General features: G+C 39.4%; 1 protein-coding gene across 1 annotated transcript; it reads right to left on the bottom strand.

Moving 5' to 3' along the window:
- Positions 1–1,896: 1,896 nt before the first annotated feature.
- LOC133420215 (protocadherin-20) lies at positions 1,897–6,053 on the bottom strand. Its single transcript, XM_061709829.1, has 2 exons — positions 5,902–6,053; positions 1,897–5,520 (listed from the first exon to the last, which is right to left on the bottom strand). Exons 1-2 carry the CDS (start codon positions 5,947–5,949, stop codon positions 2,896–2,898), a joined length of 2,673 nt encoding a protein of 890 aa, XP_061565813.1. The 5' UTR covers positions 5,950–6,053; the 3' UTR covers positions 1,897–2,895.
- Positions 6,054–26,654: the final 20,601 nt, after the last annotated feature.

Below are 26,654 nucleotides of genomic sequence, written 5' to 3'. Positions count from 1 at the left end.
AAAACTTGGCTGACTGCTCATTTAAGAAATATGAGTTGTATATTATAAACAAACAACAATGTTCATGTTATCACATGATGGATAATAAATGTATTTCACATCACTTTATTCACATATATTTTGTTTTACTGTTGGATACTTTTTTGTCCTTTTCATTATTATCCGCCATTTGTGCATATCTGTTATGTGCAAGCAGCATATCATCTATCAACCTATTTGTGTAATGCACTGTTTGGCCAGAAGTGATTACTAAGGATTACACTGAGCTCATACCTCCTGATGTGCTCTGAGCATGCATGACATGCTTCTCTCCGAAAAACTCAAGGAGATCAATGGGGAAGCTACATGAGTAAAAACCCATTGCGTGTAGAGATTTGTTTGAATGCCTGCTGTTTTGTAGGAGCCAAACCCAGACAGGTTTCAGTTCTCACTTGGGAGTGTGCATACTGTTATTAAGAACAAAAGACTCCTTAAGCCTATGGGTCTAAATAACGTTCACAGCAAGCAAACAAAAAAGAGCACAGCAGAAAGAAACAGCAGCTTTTGCAGAGGAGTATTTGTGTTGCAAGGAAAAGTTTGAGAAGTACTTTCACAATTTCCTGGCTCATGTTTTACAACTTTGTAGTGGTACTGGGAGTGCAGTGATTCCAAGTGCAACCAAAGTAGGGTGAGAAAAATGTATGTGCTTCACCTTCCAGACAAGAGCAGCCGCAGTGCACTGTTTTTCCTTTGAAGTGTTACTCTGGGTGATAGCATGCCAGATATGACCTGCAGTATGCAGGTGATGACAACACCAACACAGAAATTCAGCTGTTGACTGTTTCACACCACTTGCACCTTGTCGACATCACATTTATTTACCAGAGTTAATCTCATATAAAGAAGAGAATTTAAAATGTAGTCAATTTCACTATCAAGTCATACAGTTTTGAGATTTTTTTCGCTACATTAAAAAAAGCAGTCTGGAGTCAAACAACCCAAAGTCACTTATCACATGTTTAGGACCTTCACTAGGGACTAAAATGATTTCATTCCATTTTTTTCCCCCATCTGGCACCCTGGTCGGCCAGAGGGGGCATGTATAGCCCAGGACTGTGTGCATGTGTTTGTGAGAGTAGCTCACATTAGCTACCCAAGGGAACACGGGGAGAACATGCAAACTCCACACAGAAAGGCCCTTTCACCAACCCCACCCAGGGTGTGGGTGCTGAAGTCATGGGGGAACTAACACGCACTTCAGCACCCACAGTGTCCCCGGCGGGAATCGAACCCAGGACCTGCTTGCTGTGAGACGGCTGCACTACCAGCTGCACCACCATGCCCCACACTCCTGACTCAAAATTGCTTCAATTCACATTGTTTTGGTCCCTAATGAAAGTTTATACTCCTCACTGTTTAAAAATAGATCTAGGGTTGTTGTAACTACTTTAAGTTTTCCAGTCAGTATTTATAGTTTCCCTCAGACTTATTCATATTTACATGCTTGAACAAATAATTTGAGTTACAGATGAGAAAAAAGCTTTTGGGATGTTTGTAAATTCATCATAAACCACAGCATAGGCTTATACCAGTATGAAGAAATCTCAACCAGAACCAGAAGATCAGGGAATTTAGCTGTTTCCTGAAAGTTTGTGCATTAGGAAGACTGCCAATGAACCTAAGATTGATGGATACATAACCTTAAACGCTGATTAAAATATGGCAAAAGGTCTCTCACACAAACACATTAAAAAAATTTGGAAAAAAGAAAATGGAATAAAATCCAATGTACTAGAAAAATAAATGATCTTTAATAGTTAATCCAATATTCTTTCACAAACACTTTTCACAGACATATGGAGAGTGGCATAATTGTACAAATTATAGTGAAGTATGTTCAAACAAATATACGAGAAACACATCTGGCCACAGTTCCATTTGTTAAACTGGATGAACTTCACTGACTCTTTCTTCTCCTGAGATGGCATTCAAAGAGTTTACATATATATTATCATTGACTACTTTTATCTTTTAGCCCTCGAAGGTTCATTGTACAGCAGTTATTTAGATGGCTCTTGGACATGACAAGAATTTAGATGAAACATCTAAAAAAAAAAAAAAAACAACTAAAGGACAAGAACCTAAAACAAAACAAAAGAAGGAAGAAATTCAAGATGCTCTGATTGGATTTTGCTGGAGCTTTGAATCTAATCACTCACCATGTTTCTTATTATTCGTTACATGACAAGAGGCACGTCCCTGTCCAAAACTCACGAGCCAAATGAAGCACAGCTGAAAGCTTTGGAAAAAATTGCTCTGCTCTTTATTTCAATACTAGATGGTGAAACTCAGCATTCACAGTACTTTTTCAGTACCATATCCCATGAAAGCAATTACTGTAATGTTCAGCCAGGAAATGTATTATTAATTTATGTGTACATGTTGTGAAAAATAAATAATTTCTACATCTTCCCCTTTCCAACAATATTTGAAATGGTGACATTTGCTGTAAAGAAATTGTACTTTCTCCAACTAAGTTACCGTGGGGCCATGTATCTGTTGTCATTTATATATAAAGTTATATATAAAGTTGCAAAACACTTTGTACACTATTTACATATAAAATACCTTAGTAACATTTAATTGGTTGCTCTTATTTCCTTTTAACAATGCTAGTTTTATTATGATGCAAATACTTTTCTGACACATCACATTTGAAATATGAAAAAGAAAACCAGAGAATGCATTTCATGCCTTTTCAAATGATGCAAACATATAGAGCAAAATCACAATCATAGATATATTGCTGCAATAATAATCACATGACAAAAGCAAGAGCAACTTTGTGTTAGAGCTGTCATATTTGTAAACATTCATGTAAACATTTGTGGTTTTGGATGTGCGGACAACTGAATATCAGATGTTTGAGACCTGCCTGAGCTTTCTGTTCACATGGTGCCCTGAGTCTGTTTTTATCTTCAAAGGTATTTCCACGTCTGATCTTTTTTTTCTGATCTTTTTAAACTTCTTCCAGCATATGTAGGATGTCAGTGTGACAACCATAAAGAAGAGACCCAGACAAGTCACTGAAAGAGCAATGAGGACAGGCCGACAGGGGAACAGCTCATACCTCTCAGGCCCATCTGTCATCTGCCCAACGTACCAGGGCTTCTCCTCCACCTCTATGTCCGCCTCTCTGGTCAGCAGACTTTGGATGTAACTTTCATTACTCACTGTTTCATTGACAAAGAAGTTAACCATGACTGTTGCGTAAAGTGGTTCAGGTTGGCCGTGATCGCTGACCTTCACCAGGAGGCTGTAGAGCCCCCTGTTGCTGAGCTCCCTCTTTAGTGTGATATTTCCTGTTTCTGGGTCGATGTCAAATGACCCTGGTTCACCGCCCTTCCTCTTAATGATACTATAGGCAATCACGGCATTCATGCCTGTATCTTTATCCACTGCATACACCTCAGTGATTGATGTTCCAGGTACTGTGTTGGGTAGCACCAGCATGTATGACTGATTGGACTGAGGGAAGAGGACAATAGGTGGGTTATCATTTACATCCAGCAATAGAACGGTCACCATAGTAACAGAGGAGAGTGCAGGCTCCCCTCCATCAACAGCTTCAATCCACAGATGGTAGGTCCCTTGTTGCTCACGGTCCAATGATGTCCTCGCCCTCAGTGCCCCTCGGCCTGTATCTATTATGAAGATGTCACTCCCGTTGAGGATGGATAGAGCCACCCAGCCATTTTCTCCGGCATCAGCATCCATGACAGAGAGGACACCAATCTCACCATACCCAGGGAAGTTCTCAGGCACAAAGAAAGTGAAGTCCTTATTGATAAAACGTGGACAGTTGTCATTGCGATCTAGCACAGTCACCACTATGGTTGCAATGGACTCCCTCCGGGGTGTCCCCTGATCCAATGCTCTCACGATGAACCGGTATTTCTCTTTTTCCTCACGATCAAGAGATGTGGCAACAGTCAGTACGCCCGTAACACGATCCACAACAAAAATCTCAAAAGGGGCATCACCTCCAAGGAGGTAAATGACTTCTCCTCGACCTTCACTGTCCTGGTCTGTGGCTTGGAGCTGGGTTAAAAAGGTGTTGGGTGGGTTGTTTTCCTCAATTGATATTTCCACCAGAGGTTGCTGAAACACTGGTGCGTTGTCATTATCATCCAAAACCTGTATTTTGAGGAAAGTCTTGATGACAAGGCCTCGAGAATTATTAGCAACAACTATTAGCTCATAATCCTGTGTTTTCTCGTAGTCCAAGGGCTCTGTAGTTTCTAGTAGGTATTCATTCTTGAACAGCTGATAGGGCACAAGCCTGAAAGGACCAAACCCTTCCAAATGGCAGTCCACCCTTTGGTTCACATCAATGTTTTTGACAGTAAAAAAAGCAATTGGAGAGAAAACTGGCTCAGACTCCTTTATTGTCACCACTCCATCCTTTTCTGATGCAATGTACCGAGGTATGACTGCAGGTGGTCCAGTAAACACTTTGATAATATGGATGGTAACAGCAGCAACAGCAGGGATACAGCCAGGTCCATGTGCCAAAACAGTGAGTTTGTAAAATGTGGCTGTGCTAGTGTCTATTCTCCCAGCTAGCTTGATCACTCCTGTGGTTTTGTCCAAATGGAACAAACTCTTGGTGTTTGTTGGCACACGTTCACTGTAAGCATAGCTGATCTGAGCATTAGAACCAAGGTCCGGGTCAAAAGCATGGAGACGTCCCAAATGTGCCCCTTTGGTAGTATTCCCGCGCACTGTGACATTAATTTGTGACTCCGTGAATTGAGGGCAGTTATCATTTACATCCGTGATGACAATTTTTAAAGTAGCTGCACCAAGAAGTGGAGGGGTCCCTCCATCCTCAGCAATGATATCTGTGATATATTCATCCTGCGTCTCTCTGTCCAAATCTTCTGTCACAATGAGGAAGGGTGTCAGCTCTCCTCCCTCATTCTCCTCAACATCCAATGCGAACACACCAAAATCATTAACTAGCCAGTAGGTCTGTACTCCATGGACACCCAAGTCTGGATCGACTGCAGACTGCTCCACTGGGTAGCGAGCATTGATTGGTGTGTTTTCTGGGATGAACATAACAATCTTATCCGTGGGAAACTTTGGCCTGTTGTCATTCACATCCTCTATTACGATCTTAACTTTGACGAGCTGAAAGTATTGCTGAGGCAACACAAACACATCCAGAGAGAGGATGCAACCTTGTCTCTCAGAGCCATCGTGGCAGAGAGTCTCCCTGTCAATCTCTTTAGCAGATGTGTAGAGCTCCCCGGTGGTATTATTTAGCTTCACATACTGACCACTGACCTTCTTTTGTGTGAGACTGAAAACAAAGGGGGGCTCAACTGTGAAATTTAAATGTAGGTCTACTCCAATAGCCCCTATAAAAGTCCCTTTGGGTAATCCCTCCTTTATCTTATAGATGAGCTCTTTTGCTTGACTGAAATTTGCCAAACAGGAAAGGGGGGTGGTGTATAGTAAGAGGATGCAGAATCCCTGTAATGCAAGATAATTAAATATATTTAGTTTATTACAAGAGTGAGGCTTGTAAAATGAAGCATTCATTGATTACATTTGGTGAGTATTAAACCTTACACTTTGCTTTATTGTGAGTTACAGACCTTGTTACATACCAGTGTTTTAAGATGAACAAATGGTAACTCAATCTAATTATGAGTTATAGAAATGTATCTAAATCTGTTGATGAATTAGATTAAATTGTATAAAGTTTAAAAAACAGAATTACAAAGTAAAGATGAAGGAGGCCCTACTCGAGTCCTGGTCTTTATAATATAAAAGTTTTTACAGTAAAATCAAATCCACTTGAAGCATCATAATGATTTCTATCTATGGAGAATAAATGATCAGAAAACTTACCCATGTTTTCCCTCTTTTGCTAAGGCTGGGGTGTCTGCTGTTGGACATGTTTATGCCCTCGTCCAGCACCTTCCACTTAGAGCAGGAACAGCAGCAGCTTAAGTAACCCAGGCATTTTGAGTTTTGTACTGCGCAGACCTCTGCTGAGTGCTATGCCTTTTGCCATCTGACTTGAACAAGTCATTCATCCCAGTGCCGGCTCAGGACACTCCCTCCACATGCAAATCAGTCCCCAGTGCTGACCAATGAGAGACGATAGACTGTGGCAAATCTTGAGTTCACAGATTCCTCTTTCATGCGTGCTTCCAAAGCACTTAAACACACACCTGCACTATCCACACACACCCATATTGTCATAAGCAGCTGCATAGCTGGAATTCCTGTGTCAGAGTGAGAGCATATGACATTCAGCTGAGCTTATGATGGCACGACAGACAGGGCAAGATATAAAATATTCAGAGCCAAGAGATTATAGTTAATCCAGCAGTAGTTAAAAACACTACAAACAAAAAAATAGCGTACCAGATGAATCAAATTAAATGCAGAAATATATACCACTGGTATGGCCTACATTTCTGAAAGCCACTAAACTTTGACTTTTAAATTGTATACATAGAAAGAGGGAAAGGTAGATGGATAGGTACTAGATATGTGGTTTACAATGACAGGAATGAATACATTCAGAAATAACCTCTACAGCTGTATGTTCAGAAAAGTATTATACATAAGGAGTGAAAATATCTTTTAAAAAGGCAGCAGAGTGGTGAACATGGCATCATAAGTGGTTCTGTGGTCTCACTCTGGATTGAGCCTCTAAATAAATCAACCCCCTAATCCCCATGTGTTCTAAATGCCAGGCCAGCTGTTAGCTCGGATTGGAAGCATACTGCTCAGAGAAATTGAGTGATTGAAGTTCTCTGGACAAGGGCAGATTGGGACCATCACTAACTCTCATACTGATATTTTTTCAGTCAATACTCATCATCACAATGGTGTGGTAAATGGACAACACAGAGGTTCAACGTTACCATTACAATTTATGCAGTTTATTTGTTATTTGGTGTGTTTGTAGAGACAGCCTTGAAATAGCTTTGTAAGGTGTGCATTTCACTGAAACACTAGGACTAGCAGTGAATTTATTTTAGTTGCATGCTGCATCCAGAATCCTGGCCGGGCGCATGAAGCTCTTGAATATTTCCGCAAACAGAGACTTTCTTACGCTCCAAACCCTCCCAGTGGGAGGGTGTGTCAGTTGTGTCAGGTATAGACGGGTGTTGTTTCAGTTAAATTTAGGTTCAAAGGCTCTGAGGTGTAGCTACGTTAGATGACACAACTGATACGTTTGATTTAGGGATATGTAGAATTTATTTTTTTCGTAACTTCAAAAGAGCCACATACAGGCTGTTATACTTGACATTAACAGGACAGTACAATGCTACATGTCAACATGAAACTGTGACTGCTGTAAATTGGTCTCCTTTTTTTTCTTAATTTTTTTTGTCACTCTTTACAGATCTTACACCTTATAGACAAGTTAAAAAAATGTATGAAAAATGTTTGAACACATCTGGTAGAAATGTCTGACTTTATGACAACTGAAGTGAGTAGAGGATTCGTTAACCCTCACAAAGCACAAAATGAGAGGAAGATTACACATGATATTCTTTTATATACTTAAATAAAACTACTTCCCCCTATCCATTCCATGACTTCCTCGAATTGTGTGTTAAATCATTTATTTAAACACGCAAAATTACAGTATTATTTTTACAATAACAGTCAAAGAGATGTACACAGACACCTCCAAACAGTTGAGCTATCAGATAAACTCCCAGTGGATATCTTTATCACATGAGCAAAGGATTCCCCAGGTAATCCTATCTCAAATACTCTGCTACATGGAGGTCACAAAAAAAGAGAGAGAAGGAAAAGAAGCTTTAGGCCTGTATTAACTTTATATAGAGGCAGCATCAGCATCTACTGTATGTCTCAGAACTTGGAGGCATCTGGGATAGACCATCACGCAATTGATAAGATCAATTAATCTGAAATCTTTTTAGTTTTTTCAAGGAATGTACACCAGACAATTTGGACCAAAGACGAAAAGGGACCATCGAGACTGTTATCAGGCCCAAAAATCAGGCTATGGGATTGTTATATGAGGCTATATGAGGCTGTAGCAGAGCCCCGTTGGCAAATGCTAATTAAACTACTGGGATGACGGCATTGATGAATAAAAGTACTTGTAGAATATTGCACAAAAGGGCATTGAGCATGTGTGGAGACATTTGAAATAAAAAAAGAAAAAGCAGAACAACCTGATCCTCTTGCACAACCAACATGTTTGCTGGGAAAAAGATTTATAAACATTTTTAGTACAATATACACTTTTGCTTGTTTTATTTAATGCTTAAATATACTAAAAATAAAAATAAACTGACATGAAAAAATTTAGACATCCGGGGTTTACTGTTTGCAAAGAAAGTAAACCTAAGAATCCATTATTTGGATTTTCCGGTCCTTTTTTACTGCCCTGTAGCCAAAAGATGTTTCAGTGGGAAGTCCTGTCCCTCTGTCTCCTCAAACACACCTTCAACATCATTCCTTACAAGTTAGCACCTCACATCACTGCCTGCCATCACCTATTCCATTCACAGTGACATTGATTTCCGTGTGCCATAAAGCTGAGGTTGTGACAATCCTCGCTCATTTTCTTACGAAAAAAAAGTAGACAATACCTAAAAACTCAGTTCTTCACAAGTGAAAAATCCCTCCAACACCCCTAACCCTCCCACACACACCCTTGACACCTTTTTCCATCCCTTGATTGTTCTAATCACTGCCACAACAAATTTCCTACCTCAGCGGTTAAAACAGAAAAGAAGAACCAAGACATATCCTCTTGTTATTATCTTTTATACCTCCTCACGTACCTCGATAATATAACCACCATCAACCTCAACAAGAGATGCAGTTATTAATCCTCCAATGTCATTCAAATGAATCTAAACTTTTTTCCTCAACTCCAGCCAGAACTACCCGGTCTATCCTTGTTCTGGTCTTTGTGCCAGAGACCTCCCTTTTGTTCATCTCTGGTACACAAGGGACTTGAAACTATACCAAAATCCATAATGAAACCTATTTGGGGTTTATGGACTTGAAGTTTCCAGAGATAGATTCTCTCTCTGAGTCTTGTTCGCTGCGTTCCCTCAGAACAGAATAAAATTTTGCTCCTGTAACCCTCTCCTCTATTTTCCTCCACCCTTTCATGCCATCTCTGTCCTACTACACCTCAGATTTATGAATACATTAATATCAGTATGGAGTGGTGTTTGTTAGTTATATGGAATTAAATGGGGAGCAGTGAAGGACAAGTTCAGGTGTGGACAATTTAGAAAAATCTGAAATCCATGAAAGATTTGCAGAAAAGAAAATCAAAACCCATGTTTGGCAATAAGAGATTTTAAAAAAAAGATCAGATGCTGGAGTGGTGAAGCACTGTTCTACTGTAGAGCCACAACTACATAAATACATCATCAGAAGAAAATCTGTCATCTATCCTCACCAGGAATCTAAACACGACTGATGCATCTTGGAATCAGTCCTTGGAGACTGATGAAGCTGAATTACACAAGTTGAGCACGAGGGTGGACACATCATACTTTGTGTTGCCGTCAAGTGAATTTTATGGTACATGAACAGATTTGAGAGGCAGGCATCACATTGTCTGCATGGAAGTTGAAGATGAAAATAGCAAAGGTACTGTGACAGTGTTCAGGCTGAAGGCTTTGCCAAGGCTCTCACAGTTCCTCGACTTAAATATGTTTGAGACATGATCGCAAAACACATCAAAAAGGAGAAGAACATGGAAGACGAACCAAAAATCTCACAGAAATGGTTGCATCCAACACCTTACTCATTAACTTTTATGAAACAGCAAACAACAGCTTTATGACTTGACAAACGTTGTAAAACAATGCTTACTTTTGGTGTATTCCCAAATATGTAACATACTGCTTAAAAGTTGTGGCCTGACAAAAACTCTGACAAAAGGTTTCATGAGGAAAGAGACTAAAGCCAAGAGGCATTATTACTTTGGTCTTAATTGCATCATTTGTTGCTCTGAGTCTGCGTGAGATGAGGCTGGGTAATCTTCACTCTGATTTCCTGACAGATGTCTTGCTAGACTCGGTCTTTCCATTTAATCAAAGGGCTGCTAAGCTATCTTGACGGAAGTTCAACAGCTCCATGAGTGTTAAGTGAGAAGGGTGTAACTACACAAGTGTTGTGTCAGGAGATATAATAGTTTGATAACTTGAGCTATGATTATGGGTTAAATAACTAAAAAGCATATTTGCTTTTGCATTTTTTTATTGAGAAGAAAACCAGAAGAAAACCACTGCATGCAAACATGAGAACATGACTTGGTCACTGAATATTAACACACCGTGAAGGGAACGGCAGCAGTCAGGACAAAATCAGACATCAGATCTGTTTGTAGGCAAAGAGAGGCAAAGCAATACAACCACCCGAATGCAAAGGAGCTTCAATTCTGCAGTTCAGACACAAAAACTGATTTGGGTGGAACAGTCATCAGATAAAAGAAATTATATGAGACTTGATTATAAAAGTCACCCAGCCTAAATGCATGGACACTACCACAATTTAGGGGTAAAGGCCAATTTAATTTCTTACTAGAACACTGATTGCATCTTGTTGACAGAAGCCACTGCTCACTTTTTGGTAGGTTCAATTCAATTTTCAATTCAATTTTATATAGCATGTGTTACAACAGAAGTTATCTTTAGGTGCTTTCCAGAGTCCCAGAACATGATCAAAACAGGTCAAAAAACAGGAAAGGTGACTTTTGTTGAGCCGTAAAGCTATTTATCAATCGTAATGCGTTAATGGAAACTATAGCACTCAGTTGGAGATACCCAAAATAGAGAACCTCCCCAGGCAGGTGTCCAAGATGTATTCTAAGCAAATGTCCATCCCACCTTGGTTTGCTGTTGTTTATTATCCCCCTCCCAGATGAAAGAACATTTCTCCCTGTCTCTGAGGAAGGCAGCCTCCCTGCAGAGGTCCCCCTACCCTTTGCACTGAAACCAAGTCTTAGGAAGGGGCTCATTGGTTGGGTCCTGGGGGGCAGTGCAGTAGTGTCTGGCAGGACTTAGCCCAAACAAACTACATAGGTCTTCCTTCCTGTGGGCTCACCATCTGCACAAGGGACCATATGGGTTGGGACCGCTCTGATTAGTATAGCAGCTGAAGGCATGGACCTTGATGTGTGGCAGACCCTCTCTTTCCAAAGCTCAAAATCTACCCTAGAGCGTTTGGGGGTTCCCTAATGGTCACCCGAATTAAAACAAGCAATTAACATACGACATATTTTTCCTGGGGTACCCAAATGTTGGCATTTAACTGCAAATATTGAATTACAGATCTGCCACACTGTTATATGCCGCCCTGCTCAGTCTCCCCTGTGAGCTCATCAGTGTGTTTGTGTAATGCTTTTGAACACCGGGGAGCTGCGCTCATTCCTAAATAGAAAAGTCTGATATGTGATATATTGTTTCATACAGTACAAATTAACCCAGTGCTCGAAACACTTTCCCTACTCTAATTGCTGTAATTTTTTAAATGCCACAAACCGGAAAGGACTACATTTATTTATTGTGCCAGCTCGAATTTCTGCTTCAATATTGTTGCACGCTTGCAGCCAAATGAATCACAGCCATGTTGTTATGAAATGTTAGTAGAGTTGCCTTCTAGCAAAACAATACTCTGCGGACAGAAATATTTATTCTGCAACACTGAATGAATCAAACCTGCATTTCCTGTTTTTATCACCAAACAATTATTGCTACAGTTTAATGGAGTTGTACACAATGGACTGCTACGGGGGAGTCTATTTATTAGAATTTCAGTCCCGTTTCGTTTGTATCGTACCAATCCACAAGAGGTCATCTGAAGGCACTTTACAAAAGAAAGCAATGTTCAATTCAAATTCAATTACATACAAGCCATTCCAGTACAAAATCAATACACTCCAGCAGCATGGCACAAAATCCATCTCGCCCACATTCTTTATATTGTGGCAGGTTTGAGAGGTGGCTTCAGGAGTTACTTTCATGGTTCTGTTAAACTCTGCAAAACCTGGATATATAATGGACACAGTTCTCATACTTATATTCCATCCAGTTTAAATATTGTCCTTTTGCATAACAATTGGCAAAAGTATAACAACAGCAAATAACCCATGTCTTTTTAAAATGTCTCTATGTGAAAAATGATGTCCAGCTACAGCAGCTATGTCCCTCTATCTCAAAGTGAAATATTTCACAATGAGTAGTCATCACCGAGCAAAACAATTACTTTTCCACCACTGTGGTGTCATGATGAAGTTTTATTTGAATAAAAACATGTACTTGTCTCATTGTAAATGAGCAGTGTTGGTTCTTGCTCTGTCACTGCCACCTACTGGCAGCACTAACATGAAAGACAAAAACAAGGACGTTTGAGTCAAATATTACTGGGACAGATTAATGAACCTTTGATGGCCTGTTTAAATCACCCCCATGAATGCAATATGGGAATAAGCCTACAGCGCATTTTTTCTCATTTTCCTCAACAGACTTCTACAAATGTTGAGGCCAAGGCTGAAAAAACGCCTTGCTCCTGATAAGTAGATTATTTGTCATTTTTTTCCTGTTGGGACACAGTTTTCCCAAAGAGGGAAAGCTACGACACTAACATGATTTTGAATGTCACTGTGGCTTGCCTTCGTGGAGCCTATTTTAGTATAAAATGGAATTGTTGTAACATAATATTATACTCCACATTGTCTGAACCTCAATGGTCTATTTCTAATAACTGAAAGAAGAAGGAAGGAGAAAAAAAAAGTCAGCTGCCCTCATCTTTTATACTCTCCTCACACCTCCCCTGCTGCTTCTCTCTTCCACTGTTTTCTCCCGCAGTCTCTTCTCTTTCTGCTGCTGAAGATGCATCCTGGCACGAATGTGAGAAAGCTCATCTGGAGCTGTGAGATAGAAAGAGGGAAAGAATATGAAATAACACAAAAACCTCACAAGCTTGTATTTGATGGACAGACAGACAGGTAAAAGAGATGGCGAGATAGCGTGGGTGTGTTAATTCACGCGGTGGTGGGAGAGTGCCTTTTTTGCCGTCACGGGTGCGGGCTGCTGTATCACAAGAACAGATGTTGTGGTAGAACGTATGCCCCTCACAGCCTCAGTCAAGGAGATTACTAGCCTGGCTTCTTGGTAATGAAGTTTCTATCGATTGGCCCACCAAAGGTTGTTGTTTCTGCCTGCTAACAGTATGATTATTTCAAGGTCTGAGCCTCAGGTTTGCGAGTACATTGATCAAGGTAAAACTGAGTTTGAGGAGGGTTCGATGGAAAAATCATCACTAAGTGACTTGTTATGCATACATATCTCAAAATCCTAATCACTTTTTGGCTCATATGGGTTAGGAAAATCAATTCTTGATCCAGAATAAATCTCCTCTCAATACCTGAAGTTCAGGGTCTAAAAAAAAACAAAAAAACTTTCTAATTCTAACTAATTTAAACTCAACATACTTGATAGGTGACAATTATTTATCATTAATATGTCGAGTTTTCAGCCACTGCACCATTTTCATGAGAGGTCAAATAAAGTACAGTATTCAAGTGTCGTATACACATCTTGCCTCTCCTTCAGCGACAGCTGGGATTAGGGCCAGCAGACCCCAGTAACCCTGAATAGAATTGAAACACGTATTGTAAATTAATAAATGAATAAAGAAAGATATATTAATTTAAACTGCCTGGCTTGAAAAGGTCACACACTTATGTTTCATTGGACCATCTTAAGCTTCGATTGTAGTACGCATTCACTGTAACATCAATTTACATTTGGTTATGGAATTTTGAAGGATTTATGTCAGTACAAAGTTGCATACATTTCTTCAGCAAGATGTTGTATTGCTGATTGGAGAGTCTGGCTGTTGTGTAAAGTCTTCTCTGTGGTCGCCAATCCATGTGTGGAAACAATTCATTCACAAACTGAAAGAAGAAAAACATGTACGGATGGATAAATCCTCCAGTAATTCAGCATATTCAGGTCTCAGTTGCCATCATTCTGATCACTAAACACTGCTGAACCCAGATGTGACCAACCCCATATCATAATACTTCCTTCCATTGTTCTGGAGTCCAATCTCTTCAGGCTTCAGTCATCATGACTTTAACCTCAGTTCATTTTGTGCAGAAATGCAGCTGGCTTGCTGTAGCAACGTTCTTATTATAACTGTTAAACATTTAGCTGAGTCTTACTTTTGGTTTTCTTTATACACCAATGGTGTCTGATATATATATTATATATATATATATATATATATATATATATATATATATATATATATATATATATATATATATATATATGTGTGTGTGTGTGTGTGTGTGTGTGTGTGTGTGTGTGTGTGTGTGTGTGTGTGTGTGTGTGTGTGTGTGTTTTTTCTGACCATATCATTTGCTATCAAAGATGATGGTTCACCACTATCTCTCTCAGTTTCTCCGAATCTCCGTGGTTCTTTTGTTTTCTTGATGAAGACCAATAACTGGACCCATCTAAAACACATTTTTTCATGACTACAAGATGATGTGCCTCCTGCATGATTGTTTACAGAATGTGCCATCTCCTTAATCCATTCACTATCTACACCTGCTTCTTCGTATTCAGGTGAAAGGACACATCCTCATGGGGCTCAGTCCTCAACAACTCACGCCAGCTGCCCTACTTATCCAGTTCCCAAGTCTTCTACATATTTTCTTGATTACATCCATGTGATGACTTTGTTTTTTCTAAGCAATATATATTTTCATTTCACCTTTATTAAGCATTTTCTAATTAAAACAAACAAACTAAAACAGGGAAATAATACTGAGGAAAAGCATGAGAACAGTTTCAAATTGAAAGTGAGAAAAATGAGTGCTTCTGTATGTGTTTTGTGTAGGAGTAATTACTCCAGCTTTTCTAAAATGTAAAAGGTAAAAATAATATTCACTCAGTTTGTGTAATAATAATAATAATCAGCCGATAGGCGTTTGTGTCCATTTTGTCAAACTAGGGCATTAGCAACACAGAAGCTATTTACTAGGAAGTGCTGGATGATGACATTTGTATAAAACAGATATTTTTAATTTTATTCACATGTTAACTGTAACCACACTGACTACTTTAAGCTGACAGGACTTCCATGGATGGGCAAAATAGCAATGACTCTCGAACACAGAACATGAACATGTGCTCAAAGCATGGCTTTTCTTATTCTTTTTTCTTTTTGCATTATTCAGTACCAGGCATGTGCGAGGCTTCTAAAATAGGAAAGAAACATAGTCTCAGTGACTGAGACTTCACATTACACAGCATGTAATAACTGGATTTCTCAGAATCAGGAAGGTACTATTAATACATCTTTATACAGTACAGACCAAAAGTTTGGACACACCTTCTGTCATATATATATATATATATATATATATATATATATATATATATATATATATATATATATATATATATATATATATGTGTGTGTATACATAAATTTTACCATTGATGATGACAGCGCTGAATGCAACACATGGAACCATGAGGTAACATGCAGCACCAACGCGTCTGTCATCTGCCGATATCATCCCATTACCGACTGCTAACAGCAGGAAGCTGAGGCTATACCCTTTTTTACTCTGAACACAGTCCCCACAATTGGCCAGCCCAGAGGAACATGTGTTGAAATGAATATTTACACTTACAGAGAAAGTTCTTAGATCTGCAATTTAGTTTACTTATATGAGCTACAATCATGATTACTAATAAATGTAACTAAACATGAGTTAGATTATTCAGCTTTAAGTTTCTATGAAGGGCAAGGTTTGAACTTTCTGGAAAGTTTCTATACAGATTAATTAAAGTGGATTTTGGGCAAATTTCCTCTACACTTTAATGTCATGTCTCTGGTCTTTTGAGCTTATCAGTGCTGAACATTGTCTGCTTGTTAAGCACATTTCACAAGAACACCGAGAAGGAACGAGATCGAATCCCAGCAGGAAGAAAGCAAGTTCTCAGCTCACAGAAGGAGGATGAAATCACCCAGGAGTGTTTAATAAAACTAATTAAGGGAAGAAAAAAAAAGGGTAACTGCAGATAAGAGTATAGCATGACGCAAACCACTGTGGTCTGGTCAAAACAACAAACATAACCAAAAAGAACCAACAACAAGGAATCCAGCTGAACATGTGTAAACTCAAATGCCCTGGAGAGCTGCACAAAAGATGATAAACAGCTTTTAAATGACTCCATTTACACCCATGCACGGTTTCCCAATTGATGTTTCAAGGCTCAGCTCTGAAGTCACCTCATGGGATTTTCAAAATTAAAAAATGGGGACACAAAGAATAGATTAATTAAATCAAATATTCATGAAATGCCCATCATCAAACCAGGCATATACTATCTTATCGAGGAAGTCTCACATGTTGGCGTCTCTATTAATAGGTTACATTAATAGAAGTGCCTTCATGTCAGACGTCTACATGGCCTCAAACCGTCGTCCTGTGCCTGTAAGAGAACACAAAACAACCTGCGGGGTTTTGGTATGCCACAATATTTGGGTTTAAAGGTAGTATTAAAGCGAATGGTCTTCGTGCATAAAGAATCTTCAAAGTAAACTAAACAGCAGTGAAAACTTTATGTAAGCACAGAAGACATTTAGGATCAGGTCTTGTCATCATAACACTTCAAGCTATTACGTCATTTACACAGCCTATTAAGCCTTTCCTCACTTCAAGAGGCGGTTAATTGACTCGCTACTCGTGAGTCACCATGTGAGTCACCAAAATATCAGTAGGACACATGTAAACGGTGTGTCCCTCAGTTCAGGCCATGTAACACCGTGTCCTGTGACTAAAAACACTTGCAAGGAGGTGATAAAACTCCCGAAGGCATTACAAAACATTTCACACTATAAACTGAAGCATGTTTTTGGGAGAAACATCATCGCTCCAATTCGCTGTGCTTGGTAATAATGTGCATCGGACAAATTTCACTATTTTTCCAAGAATGGGGATGTGCCAAAAATGTTAATATATTTGCATTTTGATTTGTACAAAAAAATTTGGACAAAAAAGTTTGAAAGAAGACAACACAACAACTGTAAGATTAAAACACCAGGTGGAAAACTTCACAGCTAGTTCAGACATTTAGCAGCAGGTTAATAACTTTATTGAGTAAATAATAAATGTGAAAAAGGGGTAAAAATTATGAAAAGATATTAATCTCCCAGGCAGGCACTGGATTCTTCTAGCACTGCCCTTTCTCACTGTATTTTTTCACAATTTTTATTGACAGGATTTCTTGGTGGCGCCCAGGAGTAAAGGAAGTCTCGTTTGGTGGCTTAAGGATGTCATTGCTGCTTTTTGCAGATGATGTGGTCTTGTTGGTATCATTGAGCTGCAATCCTTTGCTCTTACTTGAACGGTTCACAGCTGAACGTGCAGTGGCAGGGATGAGAATCAGCACCTTCAAACACGAGGCCACGGTCTCAGTTGGAAAAGGCTGGGATGCCCTCTCTGTGTTGGGAGTGAGGTGTTACCTCAGGTGGAGGAGTTTAAGTATATGCAGCCCGACTCAGCCCACTTAGAACCCCGGCAGGATAGATACAGAAAAAGTATCTTCTCGGGATGTTAGACCCCTAGTGGAAAGGCGCCAAACCGAGTGGAGGCGAGTCGAGTCGGGCTGAGTAGTTGAAAAGTGCCATAAGTATCAAAGAAAAAACATACAGAAAATACAGTGATAGTTTAAGAATTAATAAGGTAGATGATTATTGCCCCTAATCGGCATCAGCTATAGTGAGGTTCTTATCCAAGTGAAAATCTGTGCACAGAGCAAAAGCACACAATGGTGAGGACAAAGCTACTTTACATGGAAAAGTCAGTATTTTGTGTGACATCCCTCAGGACCAAGCACAGATCTATTTCTTTATACCCATTTTTTAAATGTTTAGCCTTGGCCGTACAGATGGTTCAATGAGATTGATTAGGATTCCTTTCTATTTAAGTGTATCAGAGCAAAGGTTCCAGTTTTTTTTACGTTTGGAAAATAAATATGGACGTCATTGAAATTTTGATAAAACAATAATAATAATAATCTCTTTATTTGTCAGTATACATGGAAATACACTGAAATTTGTCCTCTGCTTTAACCCCCAGTTACACTAGGAGCAGTGGGCTGCCATTATTCTGGCACCCAGGGAGCAGTTAGGGTGAAGGGCCTTGCTCAGGGGCACAAAGTGGTTTATCTTGGTTGCCATCCTGGGGGCTTGAACCCGGGTCCATAACCACTAGGCTACCACTTAAACTTACAGGAGTTCCAGGGACTAGACTAGATCCAGAAATTATGAGTGTTGTTATCAACACCACATAAAGGGGTGTGTTAATCCAGAGTTTCTACCCTTGCAGGGACTTTTGTTTCTTTACCACTTTTTCTTGAAATAAATATACATAATGAGCTCTTGTGACAGACATAATAGGACCATATTTCTAAGTGAAAGTGGTTTCACAAGATAAGAGCCCGATAGTCTAAAGGCTCTGCCACCCATTTTACTTGTGAAGTATAGGAAACTATATGAGTAAAGTCTGGCGCCAGACTTCTTTTATTGCAGTCCAAACTTGTCACCCACTGAAAGCATTGTTGCATAACAAACTCTAAAAAGCGATGACAAAGTAAACACTGAACTGTCAAGGTGCTGGAATCCCATATCTAAAATGAGTGGGCAAATCTCTGATCTGCAGAAACTGCTCTCCTCAGCTCCCCCAAGGTTTCAGAGGGTTGTTAAAGTAGAAGTTGATGCCACATAAACATAACTGTATATGGAGGTAACTTTGTTTATTTAATACATAATCAAACGAACGATCTTTTCAATCAGAAAAGCTTAGGAGATGAGTTGTAATTTGTAATTTTTGCATTTTCACAAGTTCAGATTAATAAACAGAAGATACAAGACATTCGGATAAAGAAATTTCTATTTCAATTTTATTTATATAGCGTCTATTACAACAGAAGTTGTCTCTAGGTGCTTTCCAGAGACCCAGAACATGACGCCCGGGCAATTATTACATAAACCTAACATAAACAGTGGCAGGGAAAAACTCCCCTAGTGGGAGAAAAACCTTAAGAAATAAAGAATTAGGATTTACAAACAAACTTCAGGATTCACATTCTTACTAGAAATGCATTTTTACTTCCAGTACAACATAATTTAATTGCAGTTTGTATATTTATGCTTTCAAGCCATCTAATGATTCTTGAAAAGGCATTGCAACCCACTAAACTTCAGACTCTCTCAAGGATTTCTTCTGTTATTTCAAATATTTTATAGAGACTGTTTATACCACCACCAAAAAATTCACAAGGAAGACATTTTAAGCCCCTGTACTGTACAGTTCTGTAACTGGGAGTGACAAACCAACCCCAGCTGTTCACTACTGCAACTGACTTGATGAGATACAACATTGAGATGCTTTTGATGTGTTTTTTTTATTTCTTGAGAACCCTGAAGTGGCTTGATGTGACAGAGATAGCAGAGATCCTAAGAGACGATGGACCAGCTCAAGGTCATATCTGGATCAACATTACGGTCCAAGCCTCCCCGACTGTCTGATGAGGCTCAGGGGGGAATAAATACAGTATGTTCTTCCTGTTCTCCCCTTCACATCTATTCTTTCCCCTTCCCTGTGGTTAGCATGCTGAGTAGGCCCCTCTAAGCTACAATTTGCTTGAGAATTTATATTACGCTTTCGGGGCTACCATTAGCTGTATTTGCGCAGCATGCCTCTTGTTTGTTCTCTTTGCAGGAGTGTTATGCATCTGGATCAGCATGAAGCAGCCTGCAGAAAAAACTAAAAGCTGAATTAAAAACAAAAACATAATTCTAAGCCAGAAAGCTCTCTAGGTCATGTGTGTACGTCTGCCCTCTGGAGAGCCACGAGTGGGAGGGAGCAGGAACAGAATGTGGCTCTTTTGGTGTCCCTTTGATGGCATCTTTATTACCCATTTGTGACATCAGATCGAGAGCCGAGGGAAACCTCCAGGGAGAAGAAAGCTGCATGTTTGCTTCTGTTTGCTCGGCGTGCATCTCTATATGCGCATGTAGCGATAAAAAGGACGAAAAACAAAAAAGGGGCCAGTAGTACTTTAGAAAGGAAAGTACAGGTTAAAGAATATTGGACATGATGGGGGAGAGAAATGACATGCTGTAAGTGGAGGCAAATGTGGAAGGTAATGGGGTACTTGGTAGGAGGGGCTTGGGATAAAAAGGGTATTTACTCACCCAGGCTGTCAGAGTGACTCGGTGTAACTGTTGTCTCAACTTTCGACTGTGACCCCTACACTGAGCCAAGGAGAAACCAGAAACAAGAACACTAGCTTGTCACCAATATCGCCTCCTGCATCACCCATCTCCCTCTCTCTCCCCAGCAGACACATGCCAACCCATCAGTCTATGATGCATATGTGCAAAACCAGATTGCATCGTGAAACCTCCATCTTCACTGCAGCTCACAAAAAGTGACGACCTATGTTTCTATTCCTAGCGCCTTCACAAACAACAGATTTTACAGCTCAAAACTAAATGACAACCAAGCCCATGCACGACTTGTTTTGCAGTTTTATTTATCCGTTTGTTTTTTCAGGAAAAAAAAACAATTAACAATTAAACAATTAAAACAAATTCTCTAACTCTAACTGAGAGATCCATGTAGTGTTACCATAAAGAAAACCATCTTGTAATCCCAAAGGATGTAGTTAAAATGAATAAATAAACCATCCTGTCCTTTCCAGGGCTCAAAATTGGATGAATAAAAACCTCAGAAGAACAACAACACATATTACACTTTGCTTCAGCATTTTGGATACCTCTCTCACACACATACATGCTCAACAGGAGTGTTTGAAAAACAAAGTACATATTTACTACTTCCATATAAATTTGGAGGATGAGAAGCAGCCAGGTGCTGCTCATCTATGCACTCAGCCCACTGATCATCATAATGAGCGAGTGCCTCGATAAAAGCAAAGGTTTTGGCAAATGTCTGGTCTGCAGCTTTAAAATTTAAATCAAAACAATGCCAAGGAAGAAGGCATGAAGGATGACCTTAGATAAACATTTGCTGCTGCCCATCAATCTGGTTTGTGTTATCTGGAGTGCATCATTCTTACAGTAACAAAGAAAATTTACAAGTGTAAATATACAAGAGAACTGCCAAACTCTCCAAGAACACTGCCAAGCACTCCACCTCAAGGTTAAATTGTGCTCAAATGCTTAAAGGAAATGCAAAACTGTAGCGTCAGAGCTACAATTCACACTCCTTGGGTTGCAGCTTGTTAAATGTTAAAGTTAATCTTATTACAGCTAGAAAAAAAACTGCACAACTTTGTAAGGCTTGCCAAGAAAGAGAGAGAGAAAAAATAAAGAACTCCAAAAAGAGCATGGCAACATGCCTTGCATTTGAAAAGATGCCTTAGAAATAACCTCAACACTTCTGGATCAATGTTTTTTCAATGATAAGAACAAAATGCTGAACTTGAAACACTACCACACTTAGCAAAAACCAAACAGCGCATCAGACAAAGCTCACAACTGTCACAACTGCATCTGTCAAGCTGGGTGGCAGAGGTATGATAATTTGGGTTTGTCTTTTTTCCAAATGAGCTGAACATCTTGTAGTCACTGTGCTGATCTCTGTGTGCCACAATATTCCAGGAGTCAAATTTAAAGTGATCTGATAAACACCTATAAACTGTCTGAAAGGTGACACAAAAACATCCCCAACAAAACAGCTAATCTACAACAGAAAAGCTGAACAAGTATAGAGGTAAGGAGCCACAAAAGACCCCTCTTTCTCACATAGCCATTGGCAGCATCTCAAGAGTTTTTGTCCATAGACTTTGAAAGGGGTGACATCCAACTAGCTGAACTAAGTGTTCTGTCTGTTGCGGTGGCAATGCTGTGCCCATCAAAATCTGGAGAACTTTCAATTTTTCACGTCCTGGCTTGACCATCAGCCCATTAAATAGCAGCTAAACAGCTAGTGCTACTCAGGACTGCGTTGAAGCATCCAGCTCGCCTGTGAAGCGAGTGGAAACATTTGATTGGTTGATTATAGTATGATGAAGGCACATCAGAAACAACAACTACTGAGCGCTACTGTGTAAAAGGCATTTCTACAAGCTATTGAGTCTAATCAAATCAATAGATGACACTGTTTAGGAAAATTGGGTGCTTTTGTTCATTTGAGGTTGAATTTATCTACATTTTAAGACCTGGTAAGGGCCAGACAATGTGAAGGTTACAGGTATATTATATATAAAAACGGAATGTAAAATATGATGCATAAAACAAATAAACAAGGGTTTCATTTTTCTGATAACCTTTCTGCAGTAAGATGATAACTGTCAATTCTATATTTTGCAGACCACCTGGAATAATATTCTCCATTGATAAACATATTTTTATTCATTAGCTAAATGTAGAAAATTGACAAATTCTTACCAAAGAGTTATGAGATGGTTCCCACCCCCATCTGTTTTCAGATACCTCTCTCACACACATTCAGGCTCAAACATTCACATTTCCACTCCTGCAATGCATTGCCCATCCTTTCCCAACCTGTATTTGTACAAAACAAAACAAAACAAAAAAGACATCCACATGATGAATTTTCCCAGCAATCCTCCTCAACCGTCCCCCCTCTGTGTGATTGTCAGCATCATTTACCCCTGCCATATTTTCTCACTTTGCTAATTTACCCACAAGGTGACAGGGTGCTGGGAAGCTCCTAAAAGTCCTCTGGCTCCAGATGTCTGGACCAGATGTCCTGTTATTTCTGGAGTGGTGCTGTGATTTTATTTTTATCCGTTTCCAGCTCTTTGCACCTATTCAAACCACCCTTCGCCCCCTCCCTTGGAGATCACCCCTATTTTTAAAATGAATCTCAGCTTCTCTTGATTAAAGGTTTAAATATCAAAACTGTGTACACCATCCTTTTTTTTTTTTTTTTTTACAAACTTCAATGTTATTTTTTATAGACTATGAATTTGCCTAATTTTTATACCCTGAATAAAAATTAGGGTAGAAGAATAACCTTCCCCAGTGTCCATGGTCTGGTTGTTATGCAGAACACTGAAAACCAGCCAGAATCACAGTTTGCAACCTTTTGATGTGATCAAGGTTAATTCGTGGTTACATATTGGAACCCACATTGATCACTCCATTTAGTCCAAGGATATATAAAAAAGTGTGATGGACTAACGACTGGCTCTGAGGTATACTTGAATGAATCAATGAATGTATGAAGAAATAGCTTTTAAAATCCACACAATAGGTTACTTGGCAGCAGCAATTCTAATAATGATTTTTCACAATTGAATTGAATCACTTAATTGAGTGTATACATATCAAATCAAATCATATGTTTTCAGCTTTACACATAGTACAATGGATTATTTGCTGTCACATCAACTCAGGTCATCTTTCATGATTTTTCAGTCCTTCAGTCTCTTGTCAGACTAATTTATAACTCGAAACACGTTGCCTGCTCTAATAAAGTGTATCAAAAAGACACAAACGACAAAGATTTTGGTTTCAATTTAGAACCACTTCAGGGTTCTCAAGGAAATAATTCAAAGAGAACATTTAAGATGCCCTCTATACGTAGACTTATCTTGCTTTATTGAGTTTGATTAGCCATTATTGGTGATGTGTTGCTAATTTATGGAATTTATGACTGACAAAAAGTAATATCTTGACAGGAACTCAACAGAATTCATTCACAAACTGCGTCTGCAGTACACGGTGTTAGAGTATACCCAAAAAAGTAAATCACTTGGAACATGACTGGTGTTGACATGTGTTGGAGCCTGTCCTTGCATTAGTATCACACCTCTGGAAATATTACATAAATTAAAGATTTCATACAAAAACAGTTCCGAGAAGGGACCCAGCTGAGACTTGAACCAGAACCGTTGCTGCTGGGAGACAACAGAGCAAACCATCACATCATAATATTGTCCAGGGTTTCTTTCTTTTAATTTCTCTATCCAATTCAATTTTTGTTTAAATTTATCCACTACTGGTATAATGAGTCAGTAATGGGCTCATATCAAAGGAACCTGGTAAATACACACAACGTATACAACTTCCAGTCACAACACACAAATGTATTACGTCCACTGCAGTGCACAGGTGTGCAACATATTTCAGGGACTTTCATCATGCTCATCTGTAAAATTACACTCTCAGATGAGCTTTTTGATCACATTAAGGTAATGAAACTTTGTGTAACTAATGATTAGCGCTCTTCATGGAGACCCGTCTGAGATTTCTGCCACTAGATGGCAGTAAAGTACCATGTCTTTCATGCACCTCCGTGCAACGGTGTTTGCTGCTGTCACTATTGGTTGGTACTATCTTATCTCTCCTCAGATCCTTCTTTCTTATTGTAGCACAGGAAGATAAGACCTACCAGTGCAGACTGGTATCATATAAGGATCTGTTGCTGCTGACAGCACATGGATGGTTAGAGCACAGATAGTGAAAGTGGAGAGAGGGAGAGAAACGGAAAGTGAGAGGAGAGGACACAGAGGGAAGGGAAGCAGAGGACAGATAGAAGAGAGTTAGGAGCAGAGTAATAGGCCTGACACATGCTGCTAATGCAGCTTTCTCTTCATTTCCTTCAAGAACTCCCATCTGTAAACCCCACATTCCCTGTTTCTCACGGCACTCCCCACTCTACATCCATCCTTGCTTTTCTTCTCCTTGACTTCTTAACCGCAGTCATTCAAAGCACTTTCTGCCCTCTGTCACCTTCTCAAGTTCTCTTCCCCCCTTCCCGCATCGCTCTCTTTCACACCTTTGCATACAGCACCTCTTTGTTTGCCGTCACCTGGCACCTCCTGGGAATGAACATCAGGGATGAGCACCTAAAGGTCGAAGGGGAAGAGAGCTGCTGCAGGGGCTTCTGCTCGTGTTTGACCTCTGCGCTTCTTGACTGTGGCTGGAAGAGAGAGCTGGAAAAAATGGACTGCATGGTCAAGGCAAATGTTCTTTGCCATAAAACAAAGTTGTTATGAGATATTAATCTTCTTGTTATTATTAATCATTTTAAGTTACTATATTTCTGAGCTCAGTTGTCAAAATAACTGATTTCTTGTTTGGCTTGAATCACCACAGCATTCTTCTTTTATGCTCAACTGACACTTGGTCAGGCCCTCTTGGCATCATATTTTAAAACGGTGGATGACACTCATTTTTCAACGTGCATCGATCTACATCAACAACATGCCATAGGGGTGATGGAGGACTTTCATCCAAGCGTCTGTTGTTTTGTCACACTTTTGCTTTACAAAGTTTCATTTGCATTTGTTGTTTAGTTAGAAGTTTGCACCAAAACCATTTTGTCACATTAAGAAAAACAATGGTTTTGAATAAACACCTCCTCCATTCTCAATAATAATTTTCTGGTTATTATATTGACAGTGATGGCACCAATCGAGAACATTTACTTGCATGCATGGGTGATTTCTATTTAAATCAATGTCTATTAAACAATGCAAGTAATCTCTGGATTACATTTAGATCATCTTCCCCATAGAGGTCAAGCATGATTGTTTTTTATTACCGGATTAAAGGTGGCTACCATGCAGCCATCTTGCTTCTTAAAATCAAAACAAGGACAATCTACAAAGTAGAATTGGCAAGTTAAAACAGCGAGTTTCTGGTCGGTTTCTGAACTTTTTAACACTGATTGAAACACATATTTGATGCAACTGTACTTTAGCTTAATAAGACATATGCAAATGTAAATTTTCCTTTGCTTGAGACTATTTATGTGGGTGTTTCAAGTACCTACCAACTCAACAACTCTGATGTAATACACCCTTGTAATTTCTCATTCAGTGAGGAGTACAGATCTGCAGGATGCTGTGTTATCACAAACCCAGATCGGGGTAGAATTATCCAGCCTTGCCTGCTTTATTTCCTCCAACTTCCAATAATGATGCAGTTGCTGCACCTAAGAAAATAATTTTGAAATCAGTTTCAAAAGAGTCACATCCTATTGAAAGGAGACGTGGAGTTGAGTCAAGTGGCCCCTGACCCCAACTGCTATGAGTACAGCTGTAAATACATGGTTTAAAGCAGAGCTTTTGTACAGTATCTCATTTGACCAAAACATGTCACAGAAGCTAAATTAAAACCTTATGACATCGCATCACCTTTTTTAAATAGATCATAAAATGTCTAATTTAAGGAATGCTGCTTCTTTTTTCTCTGCATTTCTCTGCATATAAGATAGCTGCTAGTTGGGTATTCAGGTCAGTTAGAACAGGAAAAAACGGAAAAATCTAGTCATTTCTCAGTGCACCCAAACACCAAGTAGGTACCTTGTCCCCGGAAGCGTATTATCAAAGACAGTTTAATAAAGTCTTTATAAGAAAAGAGTGAAGTGCTGATGTAAACGTTTCAGCAAAAACAGAGAAGAGAGCAGGGCTCAGAGAGAAAGTAATAGCCAGAGAAGCAGAGTCTAAAGGTAGTTGTTGATCATTTCACTGCCATAAAATAGGGAGCCTCTTGTTATGAGGAGTTGTCTCAGTGCTAACGGCTCATAACAAGAATGGGAAACAAAA

The sequence above is a fragment of the Cololabis saira genome, chromosome 2, assembly GCF_033807715.1.
Source record: "Cololabis saira isolate AMF1-May2022 chromosome 2, fColSai1.1, whole genome shotgun sequence".
In the NCBI taxonomy this organism is placed as follows: Eukaryota; Metazoa; Chordata; class Actinopteri; order Beloniformes; family Belonidae; genus Cololabis; species Cololabis saira.
Note: the sequence above shows the minus strand (reverse complement) of the source record. Positions and strands in the feature narration are given on the sequence as shown.